At 42.5% G+C, this 12,813-nt stretch overlaps 1 protein-coding gene across 3 annotated transcripts in view; it reads right to left on the reverse strand.

The window, feature by feature from the left end:
• Slc24a3 (solute carrier family 24 member 3) overlaps positions 1-12,813 on the reverse strand; it is a 735,644-nt gene that overhangs the window by 40,137 nt on the left and 682,694 nt on the right. For all 3 annotated transcript variants that reach the window (XM_070006676.1, XM_070006675.1, XM_070006677.1), the window contains 2 exons: positions 4,663-4,688; positions 549-602 (listed from right to left, as the gene is read on the reverse strand). In XM_070006676.1, the coding sequence (XP_069862777.1) occupies positions 549-602; positions 4,663-4,688 (80 nt within the window). The remainder of the gene's footprint in view (positions 1-548; positions 603-4,662; positions 4,689-12,813) is intronic.

Below are 12,813 nucleotides of genomic sequence, written 5' to 3' on the forward strand. Positions count from 1 at the left end.
CTACACCAGTGAAGTAGCTGCTCGATTCCTAATTCTCATAAATGATTTGAAATAATACGTGTTTGTAGTTTGAAGCTCTTGAGCTTTGGGGGTAATTTGTTATACAGCAATGGATGACTAATACAACAGGAGTGAAGCAAGTCTGCAGGCATGGGCTTCTTGGTTTTTAGAAGTCTTCTAATTCTCTCTGCTTTCCTCTTCCCTCACCCCATGTAGAAACACAACTTCTTTCTTATGAAAGTCAAGAGTAAGTCCTGAAAAGGTAGCAAGGGTTCTAGAGAGTTCTCAGTGAACCATGGAGAAACCGTGGACCATGGCTGACTCTGAGGCAGTCATCCCATGTGGACTACAAAGGGCTGCTGCGATCACTCGTCACCAGGATCACAGGGACTCTCACCATGTTGCCAAGGGCTTAAATGAGTTTATGACGATGGATACTGAAACCCAGCTTGATGCCTCCTCTTCCTCCCTCCTCTTCCTCTGTTACCACAGAATTCTAGGCATAGGAAATTGTTTTGGAAAAAAAGGTATGGAAGTCTGTTACTTACTTCATGATGACAATGTAGATGAGATACATCAGCACAAGGACTAGAGACTCCCACCTGCACACAAACCAGAACAGGTACAGAAGGTGACTCTTGGCCCACACCACTCCATTCAGAAAACATCTGATGCCAGTGATACAGAGAGCAATGTAGGTGGGTGGCCAACTTCTTCTGGTCTACAGACATCTTTATGCTGCATATGGCATTCAACATCTTTCTCTTTCATCTAAAAGGAAGATTCTCCTTTTCTGCTCACCTTAAAGAGCTCTTGGAAAGTGGCAAGTCTTTCATGTACATTGCTATGAATACAGGCCTTTATGTGTAAATCAGTTCAAAGCTTAAGAATTCACTGAGATTATTCATACATATATACACACACACAAAGGTAAAAACAAGCTAGAGGAATTGGCAAGAGTGACAGAGGCTGTTGGATGCATAGGAGTTAGATAGAAATGGTACAGGCAGGGAGAGGAGACATACACTCAGACACACAGAGAGAGAGAGAGAGAGAGAGAGAGAGAGAGAGAGAGAGAGAGAGAGAGAGAGAGAGAGAGAGAGAGAGAGAGAGAGAGAGAGAGAGAGAGAGAGAGAGAGATTGAGATAGAGACAAAGTCAGGGAGAGAGAGACAGGAAGGTAAGGAGACAAACAAAGAACCTGAGAGAGAGGCAGAAGGAGAGAGAGAGAGAGGAAGAGAGAAGGAAAGAGAAAGAGGAAGAAAGCGATTAGAGGGAGGGATATCAAGGAAGGTGAGTTCCACATCATGTCCCAGAGGATGACCTGTGATTGGTCAGGTTGTAATCCAAACTCCCCACTTGGCCATGTATTGGTCAAGGCAGACCTAGTTGTTATCATAGATGTACTTGAAAGGGTACCAAGGAAGTTACCATGTAAGATGGGGATGTCTTGTATTTGTGCACCCTGCAAGTTCCTTATCTTTGACTCTATTAACCACAGATTGAAAATATTTTTAAAAAGATCTGCATTTGTACTCTACATGTATAGACATTTCTTCTTGTCATTATTTTCTCAACAACACACCCATCATAACTATTTATGCCACATTTTCATTGCATTAGGTATTATAGGAGCAAGTGTGCAAATGCTGTACACATATTATGATGTTTCTAAGGGATAGGAGCAACCTTGGGTTTTGGTATCTTCAGTATGACCAGGATCCAAACCCCCAAAGGATGATTGTATTTGTATTTGGTGAAGCTCATTTCCTCCTTAAAAAAGAAGCACTCTTGTTTCAAAATAAACACAGCTGAAATTAGTTTCTTTTTGAAGACTTGGAGTGAGTTAATTAAATGCCTTGCAATTTCTAGGCCATGCTAGAATATTCTATAATGAGGAATGGATTCCACTGTTTGAAGTATTATCAAAATGTTACTGTGCTTTGATTGCTCAGATTAAAGAATCTGATTTTAAAGAAAGAAATCAGCTCCTACACATACCCTTTCAACAAAATGAATGCTGTGGATTGGCTGGGTAAGAAAGCAGAAGTTAACAGTGAAAAATATCTTCGAGTTCAATATATTTTGCATTCCCTAAATGAGGAATTGAAATCCCTGGAAGTCCCAAAGCAGCTATGGGCCAGTGGTGCAGTTTAATTCTCAGCGCTACCCATGTGAAAAATGCTCTCCATCAGCCGCTGCATGTAATAACAATAATTACACAACAGGCCTGCACTCTGGGAATGGTGTTATTCTGGGGCCCTGGAAGCTCCCCTGGCTTAGTTCTTTCCTGGCAGTGATGACTGAATGATTTATGATTCCAACATCCTTCAGGCTAGAACAAGGCACACAACATCTTTGGACCTCATTTATCTGCAGCCCTCCTGTACTCATAATTCCATATACAGGAGCTTTGATGCTCAGCCACAAGGCCCAGTGACTTCCTGCCTTTCAACATCTAGAGCCTTCAGATGCAGGCTTGGGGGTCTGACTTAAGAGTGGGATTATATAGTATGACAAGTGGAAAATGATTTGGAAAGAAGACATAGACTCTTCTAGTTCTTGGTCCATCCTGTTTGAGATGGGGAAAGATGTTTTCATGGTAACAACTAAAGTTGACTGGTCCTAAAGCTTGCTTTCACCTCCTCTCCCTGTGGGCTTCCAGTGCAGCTATGCCATGAAGGACGCACAGAGAGAACTTCCTTCAAAAGGAGACAAAAATCCTTAAGAATTTCCTGCATAACAGCAGCAGAACACATCGAGAGATCGAACTGCAATCATAACTTGCTGTCTTTAGGGCAGCCTTGTTAGCAAAGACCAGCAACATCAAGCCGCATTCAAAGCACCTACTGTTCACTAAGGCAGAGTAGTAAGTTTGCTAATGGTAGCATCAGTTTTCAAGAAATTGCTTCTAGAAGTTTCCTTGCACTGCACTTTATCTCCAAGAATTGTATTTGAGGGAATCTGCCACACCCTTAGGTGATTACAACTTAACTCTGACATGGGGTACTTCTAGATATTTTAATCCCTTTCAGGCTCTTGATCACTATTAGTCCTAATAATAAATAGTCCTAAAATAATCCTTCTTCTTGACTGATTGCTTTGTACAAGTCTTGGGGCTTGAACTCAGGGCCTGGCCTCTGTTCCTGAGCTTTTATGCTCAAGGCTAGTGCCACAGTACCATTTCTAACCTTTTGGTAGTTAATTGGAGATAACAGTCTCACAGACTTTCCTGTCCAGGCTGGCTTTGAATGGTGATCCTCAGATCTCAGCCTCCTGAGAAGGTAGGATTACAGGCGTGAGCTACTGATACCCAGCTCAAGACCTGCTTATTTTGTATGAGTCAATGTGGAGATCATGCAGCTTAAAGGATATTCTCTAAGCTGTATCTACCTCTCCCCTCTTGGATGGGGGATAAAGAGGGCTGGCAAAAGTATAACACATAAGATTCATCATCAGTGAGATAGGTTTCCTGCCATCCCTCAAATTCTAGAAATTACAGTGATGTCCTAAGACACATGTTCCCTCCAACAGAAGGTTAGAACAAAGGGTTAACACTCATTTTGCTGAAAGTGAAGCTGGATAAACCCTTTCTTTAGCTCATTCTAAGCTTTAAGTGATTCCATGAAAGTTTTCTAACTACAGAATCATTCCTATTCCTAAGAGGTTATTTTGCACTGTTCTACTTCTGCAGATCAAATATTTGGAAAAAAATGTAACAAGAATGCACAGTACAATCAATTTCTATTTCCACTTCAAACATCTGACTTGCTCAGAACTTGACTCAAGAATAGAAATTTGGACAGTTGGTCAAAATGCAAAATATCCTATATTTGGGCCAACATTTCTATCAGAAATAACCACTGATATTCAGAGCTCTCTATTTTTTTTAATATCCAGAAACACTTCAATGGGTTAAAAGTCACTGATGTGCCTGGATCCTGACTCTTAAGGGACATGTTCAATTTGGAATGCTGAACTTGGTCTGGATACTGCTATATTTTGGATCTGGAATGCCCCTAAAGGCTCATGCATTGAAGGTGTGGATTCCCAGAGAGAGGTGTTATAGAGAGGTAGAGAGGTCCTGGAACCTTTAAGAGGAGGCACCCAGTGGGGGATTTAAAGTCTTGATGGGCATGTCCTTTGAAACAATAGTGTATTTTTTCTGTTTTCCAGCTGTAAAGTGATGGACTGAGAAGTTTTTACCAGAATTCAATGTCAAAGAGTCAAAAGCAACAGGACCAACTGATCATGGATGAAAACCTCCAAAACTGTGAGTGAGGATAAACCTTGTTTTCTTTATAAGCTGATTGTATCTGAAGTATTTTGTTATAGAAAGACACACGTATACAATTTAGAATGATCAGTCCAATCTTAGCCAAAGCTTAGCAAATGGTTGGATGTAGAAAGGCATGGCAAGGTGACAATATTGTATCTGGATGATAAAAACACCTTAGATATGAAGATCTCCACTAGAACATAGGTTTGCTTGGTGAAAGCCAAAATAATGTCTTTGTTGAGTTACACAGAATTCCTAAGAAATTCTAGTTGTTCCAGACTGTCATGACACTCTTGTCTCTTCTAAACCCTAACTCTAGTCTCTTTGATACATTTGAAATCACAACCTAACAAGAAAAAAAGAGAAAGGAAAAGAGATACTTACCAAGAAACCTTTTCGTCATAAATGAACTGGGAAAAAATAAAAAGGACAAGATTAGAAATGTATGCACACACACACACACACACACACACACACACACACACACACATACACGATGCTTTAAGATGGTACATTGACTTTTGTTGTTGGTACAGAGTAATAAGGGCTAGGATGGTACAGGAAGCTCTTGTGGGCAAACTTTCTGGTTTAGTCATTAGCCAGGGTTTGCAGAAGGTATGGCTGGCAGATTGGGGTGGGAATGTGGAGAGGGGAACAAGTGTTAGGTAGCTCCCTGCAACTTCTGTTCGACAGTGTAGTAATGGGAAAGGTTCACTATCCTTCTTTGTAAAGCAAGACATTGCAGACTTTTAAGTTGGGAAGCAGAAAGAGGAGGGGGCAGGCCCTTCCAAATGTTAGTCCCCTGTGTGCAGCTGTGAGATTGCCACACTTCTAGGTACAATGTGCAGCTTCTTCGGTTTCCACGATTCTCTGTGCTCCATGTTCCTCTTCCTCCTCTTCCTTCTCTGCTACCAAGGTTTGAACTCAAGGACTTCATACTTTTGCTTGGTTTGCTTGCTAGGCTGGTGTTCTACTACTTGAGCCACGTCTCCAGCCTGGTTTTTTCCTTGCTAACTGGAGATGGAGTCTTTGTGAACTTTTCTGCCCAGGCTGGCTTTGAAATGTGAGTCTCCAGATCTCATCTTCCTAAATTATCTAGGATTACAGATGTGAACCACCAGCAGGGATCAATACCCCTGGCATCACATAGAGAGAGGGACCCTGAAAGATAAATGCAGTAACATCAGTGGGTGCAGATCCTGGCTGGGCACTGTTGGCTGCCTGAGCCCCAGGCAAGAGTTGGCCCTACCGAGATTAAAGAAGGTTATAAGCAATGAGAAGCACAAGTGCCAAACAGATTTTCTTATCAGTCAGGATCAAGAGAACGTATGCATCAGGATGTATGTTGGTTAAGCCATGGTTCATATACCACATAAGATCATTTCCCACTTATGGGAAAAATGCTAATCCTTTGATTTACATAGGGCTACCTAACATAAGTAACTTTCCAGGGGCACTTGCTTTGTTACACATTGGTTCTAGAACTCAGCACTGGCTCTTAACTTGGTATTCTTTTCGTAATACAGTTATCTACCCACATAAGAATGCAGAAATCAAATGGGTGCACGTGTGCTATTCAGGCAGGATACCCGGGATGTCTGACAGTCCTTTCTGCACTCAGGAAATGCGACTGCTTTGCACATGATCATCTTTGAGGTGCACTTCCCTTTGGAGGAAGACCCCCTGGAGACTCAGATGCTTGCTAATTGATCTGGGTTTAAGTGTCATTATGACACTCAGATGGTAAATGTAGCTAACAATGTAGGCCCCGCTTCAGTCCCCATTGATGAGAGTAAGCACCAGTTATGTTGAGATGCAGGCCAAACCTCAAAGACATCCTACAAGACACGTACAGGGAGTGCTCTCAATATCCTGAAGCTCCAAGAGAAGGAAAAAAGGAACACACACTCATTTGTAACTTATTCTCTTAATAAGGTGTTTCAAAAAAGGACACCGAAGCCATCATTTCTTTTCCTCTTGTCTTAGTCATTAAATTCAACAAGATGACATTTGGATGAGAATGCCAAACAAGAATGGGAAAGAATGGAAAGAGTAAAGGAAAAACAACCAGACACTGGTGGCCCACACCTGATTCAAAGCCAGAAAAGTCAAGAATTTATTACAAAACAACTAGCAAAAGGCCAGACTGGAGGTGTGGTGGAGTGCCAGCTTTGAGCAAGTGTGAGGTCCTGAGGCCAAATGCTGGTAGTGCCTGAGAGAGAGAGAGAGAGAGAGAGAGAGAGAGAGAGAGAGAGAGAGAGAGAGAGAGAGAGAGAGAGAGAGAGAGAGAGAGAGAGAGAGAGAGAGAGAGAGAGAGAGAGCGGGGGAGGGGAGAGAGAGAGAGAGAGAGAGAGAGAGAAAAGGGGGGGAGAGAAACAATGTCATAATTTAGGCTGGATGGTATGAATTCCAATCCTTGGGAGCCTTCACAGTTGTTTTTGTATAATTACCAGCTTTAAAAAATTGCTATCAAGAAATAATGGAACAGACTATGTTATTTAAGCTGGAACATTTTTTAAAATTAATTAATTACTTCAATAGTAGTCTTAGCAATGAGCTGGCACAATCTGTTCATAGCCACTTAAGAGACTATAAGATAGCAGGGGAGGGGAAAGCTTATAGAGCAGGCCAATTAAATATTCTTCTGTCAGAGAAAGCGAGCAATACCAATAATACAAATACAGCTTTTTAGTAAGCTCTTCTCCTCTGTGACCTTTCCCACAAATGGGGGCACAGGCCCTTCAAAAGGAGTTGCTTGGAATTCACTCAGTCTGGAACTCACAAAAATTACCTCCTCTACTTTCTAGGAATCATTATGGATAAACATGGCTGTAGCTTTTAATAATTTCAAGGATCATGTCCAAGAAAAATATGAGACTGGGCTTCATTATACAAAAGTCCCCAAACTGTGAATAAAGTCTACAGTAAATCAAAGTAAACCAGAGACTGGGACAACTTGGATGAGATTGGGCAAATTACCCAGTTAGAGGTAGAGCCTCGTGAACCTGAAGGATTGGCATAGCCAAGGGAAAGGGAAAGGTGTGATTCAGGGAGGTCAATAGGGCAAGAGAAATGAAGGTCATCTTGCTGCAAGTTCTAACAAATAGTAGAGATCTGTAAACATCCAAACAACAGAGTTTCCCCCCTGATTTCTCTTCCTAGCATGAGGATATGCCATCACTTGAGGGTACACCGTGCTGATGTTGAGGCCTTCATAAAGCCAAGAGGACTTAGCTGTCCTGGGCTGATTGAGCAAGCATGGTACAGGTTTATCCCTGTATGTGAAGTGGACTATGTAGAATAAAAAGAAGGCTCATAAAAGTACAACAGCATGGATGACAGGGGCTTGAAATCAGGCAGGCCTGTGGAAAATATAAATGGAAATAGTCTGTTGAGAGAAATGAGAAGGAAAGGCATTAGGATTTGACTCTGAATGCTCAGAGGTGGTACTTGGAGCAGGTGGAAGGCTGTTCAGGCAACAGGCACGGATGGCAAAATGCCCCTTTAGGAGAGGACAAGTGACACCAGCCTGATGTAGCATTAAAATCATTAGACTTTCAAGTTCGTAAAACAACATGGGCAGGTGTTAATTTTGCTTGAGGCTGCAGATGGTTTGGGAGAAATGCATTTGCTATTACAGATTTTATTTCATTCAATTATCTTGGGATAAGCAAGGCATACCCTTCTGTTCTTAGGCTCTAGCTGTAAGAAAACAAAACAACTCCCTCCACCTCTTATAGCAGTAGTTCTAGTGTGGAAGAAACTGAAATCACTTCTTGTTGAAACAGGATACGGTAGCCTCAGTTCCCACCAGTGGCCACTGGGTGGTGCTCACACTCCAATCCTCTACTCATTTTACCCTGGCAAGGCAGTCCAATTGAAATGAAGTCAGTCCAAGTCCATTTTCAAAGCTTCATTAAATCTCCTGGAAGGAGGGAAAGCACTTCAAGGCAGACAGCCTGCTGAAGGGCCTCTGGCCAACCTATGGCTATCATTGGGTAAGATGGTATTCTGGGGTGGGGTGGCGGGGGGAGGGGGCAGTGGTAGTTTCTGCATAATGCTCTTTCTTGGGGACAAATGATCATGTAGGTGGACACTTGATCCCGGAGTTGCAATCTACAGACCCCCTGTGTAACCTTTGGAACTGAGCTAGCTTTTCCACAATTGGTCCTTTGAAAGCAAGTCTCTAGTAAGCAGCTCTGGTCTCTAGATGTGGCTGGTTATAGGTGGGGCCAGGCACTGGGATGGCTCACAGACTACATAGGGGTGGTGCTGATTGACAGCCAGACCTCAGGTTTGCTAAGTAAAAGGGGTGGGGGCAGGGATCCTGGCCTCTGACCCACATCCAGTCCATCCAAAGCTATCCTTGGCTACGCCTCAGGTTTCCATGTGCTCTGCAGCTGGACTAAATGGGAACCAACCAGGAATGAAAAAAAAAAAAACCACACACACATACACACACACAAACCACTCATTTCCCCAGGCTTCAGAGAAACGTTTGGGTGCCATGGAAACCAGCTTGTCAATCCTGGTGTCTGCTCTAGAATTCTTTTTAAGCAAGACAGGCTGACATCAGGTAAGTGAATCCCTCGATGTCAGAGTATCCTAGGGAAGTGCCAAAAGAATGGCTGCACTCAAGATAAGAAGAGCAGAGGAAAAACTGAGGGAGGGTGGCAGGGGGCCAAGGCGAGGTGAGGCTGGGAGGGGAGATGGGTGGCTCCTTCAACACAACCACGTCCGTCCTGTAAGCTGTAACCAGGAGACAGAGGTGGAGACATTGCTGCAGCCAGGGTTACACAGCCTCTGTGATAATCATTGGCATCACTAGAATTTTAAGCAGTGAAAATAATAGGAGAAAAATCAATACCATCACTTTCTTTCAGGAAATGAAAACCTTCGTTTTTCCTTATTAGCTCCCCACAGGCTTTTCTCATTCCATACAGCACGGGGACTCCTCAGTTGATCTGCATCTTGGATCCTTACTTTTTCAGCTCTGGGATTAAGAGGTATTTAGTCTGGCTTACCTGGCTTAGCTGAGGCCAGAGTAAATGGCATGGAGAGAGGTATCCAGTGAAATATACCAGAAAACGGTTGATGCTTTTAAGGCTACACAGAGATTCCCAGTTCAGGACACCTAGCAGGCTGACTGGATGGTGTCAGTGTTTGCAGGAAGGAAATAGATAGAGTTTGAAAAGAGCAGCTCATTGTATGTAAATGTACAAAGGCAGACTCCAGGGAATAAAGAGAAATGAGAACACAAATTTAGAAAATAGAAGATGAATGTTTCCAAAGCAGAAGAAAGTACAAAAGACAAAAAGCACAAACTAGGATTTCCAAATCATTTTCCTTATTAAAGCTGGGTGACTCCCTTTTGAACGCTTGCATTCTCTAAGGCCAGTTGACCCATGAACTTGTTCAAGAAACGAATGCAAGGATGACCCTAGTCCTCTAGCTTTGGCAGCATCTTTAAAAGCAGGTCCTCCACCTATCAAAAGCAGGGATTGCAAAACAGGGAACTTTTGTTTGTATGACCCTAGTCAGTCAGTCTCTCACAGTCATTGCCTGTGACCCTGATATTGCCACGTGGGTATAAGGAGGGCTGAAATGAAAATGGGGTACAATGAGTATACTCAAAGAAAGAGAGAGAAACAGTTAATTCCCAGGGAAAAACAGGCCCAGGCTGGTAGGATGTTGAGGGATAATGACTAATGTGACCATTAAGATTTCTTTTCTCTTCCATGGAAAAGGCAAGATAAAAAGATTTCTTCAGTGGTTCATGCCTGTAACCCTAGCTACTCAGGAGGCTGAGATCTGAGGATCATGGTCCAAAGCCAGACTGGATAGGAAAGTCCATAAGACTCTTATCTCCAATAAACTTTTAAAAACCCAGAAGTGGAATTGTGGCTCAAGTGGTAGAGCATCAGACTTCAATAAAAGAAACTCTGGGACTGTATCCAGGCACTAAGTTCAAGCCCCAGGACCAGCACAGAAACAAAAAAAAGATTTCTTAAAAATAATATTTAAGATTCATTGTCCTCATGAATTCTAAGAGGAGGAGTAAAACCTGTTTCTTTTCTGACTAAAAATAAGACTATAAAACCAGGAAGATTAAAAAGACAGTAACAGGAAGATTTAGTTAGAAGAAAAATTGGATTGTGTTAGTTGCAAACACTGGAGCTATGCTGGAGCAATGAAGAAAGCCATACTGTCTTAGGGACCTGTTCTGGGAAACCTGACGCAGGCAGCTCGCTGATCTTGGACAAGTCATTTAACTTCTGGAGCCTTGATTTTGCCATGTAGCCTGTGTGTCATGAGCATTAAACTACAAAATTGTTTTCAGTAGCCCTGGTATACGCCCTTGATCCACTGAGTATTGATCTATGCTATGGATGCTTGTGAGGGTGCATTTATATTTCCTATGGGATGCTTGGCTCAGTAGAATGGCACTATCCAATACAGCAACCACTAGTTACCTATAACGATATACATTTAGCTAAGTAAGATTAATAAAATGAAAAGTATGTATTTATAAATGTACAAGTAAACACATCCTGGGTTGTATGCAAGTGTACGCAAGTGTATTCACTGGAATGTGGTATCTACAGGGAAGAATTCAAATGGTGCAATTTTATGTTTTTAGAAAAATAAACTCATAGTCCAACAAAATGACTACCAGGAAAATGGCACTTGAAAGGTATGAGGAGAAGGCCAAGGTGAGAGGTGTAGACGAATAAAGACTGGGAGGGAGAGAATCCAGTCAGAATATTCCATATAAGTCTTTTTTTGGCCAGTCCTGAGGCTTGAACTCAGGGCCTGGGCACTGTCCCTGAGCTTCTTTTGCTCAAAGCTAGCACTCTACCACCTGAGCCACAGTGCCACTTCTGGCTAATAACAGTCCATCTATATACCAGGAACTTAAGAAAATTGAGAGGAAGGGTTAGGTTGGGAAGGATGGGGGAGAATAATAATAGGTCATTGATCAAGATGCATTGTACTTATAAATTGATAAGTTGAATGGTAACTATTGTGCAACAAAGATAATAAAAACATAATTTTTAAAAACAATAGAAAACAGTAAATAATAAAGCACAAAAAAGCTTCAGTCTTGTCAGGTCTATTTTAAGAGTTCAGGAACCATATAGTACAGTCTAGTGGCTACCATATTGGATAATAATACAAAGTTCCAGACTATTTCTAATCGCTACAGAAGGTCTTTGGGGAGTGTCCATGGTTTGGATGAGTGTCCTCTAAGGTCCAGTTGTCAAAGATCTGGTCCCTTGGGTGGTACTATTGGAAGGCTAATAAGACCTTTGCAAGCGCTCATTGAGGGTATGCCCTTGAGGTGATTGTGGGAACCAGCCTCTTTTCATTGTCTCTCTTGGGGTAAGAGGTTTGTTTTATCACACACTCCTGCCATGATGAGCCACTCTCATCAGAGGCCCATACCAAGTTTTTCTCTTTGTAATTGACCTCAAATATCTAAATGGTGAATCATACAGAAAGCACCGACCATCTCAGGCAGTGCTCAGCTGAGTTGCCTTAATCATCTTGAGATCCTTTCACCTGGGCAGTGACAATGAGCAGTCCTGAGATGGAAAGGGAAGCATTAGTTTTGACTAGCCTCACTGCTGGGCCTGTGCCCAGGCTACCTTGATGACCACTCCAACATGGCTACCCATGGGCAGCACTAGTGAGCTGGAGTTCAGTACCAGCCCTGGTGATGAGGAACCTGCTCCACAGGCCTCTTCAGTTTCCCTGGAGGTTTCTCTCCTCCTGAAGCTCTCTTGAGTTCCTGTCCTCAAACTGAGATGAAGGGTAAAAATAAAGTATTTCTTTGAGGGCAGCTGTTAGACTGATGATGCAACGAATCATTTGCATTTATGGAAATTACATGATTATGTAAATTACAGTAACATTTCAATAGAGGAAAGAGATAGGCCTGCTAGAATTTGGAAAAAGGGCAGGCATGGGAGGCCTGAGATGCCCAAGGTCCAAGTGCTCCTGGTGGGTGGCAGAGAAGCAGACGGAGCGTTGCAATGACCTGTAGCCTGTAGACATCTGTTGGACCTGATTGAGGGAGATAGGGAAATACAACAAAAACACTCAGCATGGCCTCAGAAACTAATAGGAGGAAGCGTCCAGGTATTGTCCAGGTTTCCCAAGGTCTGGTGCTTCACTGCACAGAATATCACCAGGGAGAAAGGGTGGGAGAAGGGCACGAGAACAACATATTTTATGCTTTTGAAATAATCATTTCTTTTTCCCTAATTTCTCACTAGAACAAACAAGCAAATAAAGTTGTACTGAGCAATGTTTAGGTAATGGGTTTTGGGAATACAGACGTGATGTCTCTCTATTAATTGTTTAGATTTGTCAGTTGTACTTGTCCTACACCTGGGTTTTTGCCTTCTTGTCCCATCTGTGTCTGTTTACATATCAGTTGTTTTAGATCTCCGGGCAGGACGATGTTCTTAGCTCCTTCCTGGCCTACTCTGAGCCCTTTGCCCCGGAGCAGATCAACATCTCTGGAGAAGC

Source organism: Dipodomys merriami, unplaced genomic scaffold, assembly GCF_024711535.1.
Source record: "Dipodomys merriami isolate MVZ:Mamm:240054 unplaced genomic scaffold, mDipMer1.0.p SCAF_7, whole genome shotgun sequence".
NCBI lineage: Eukaryota > Metazoa > Chordata > Mammalia > Rodentia > Heteromyidae > Dipodomys > Dipodomys merriami.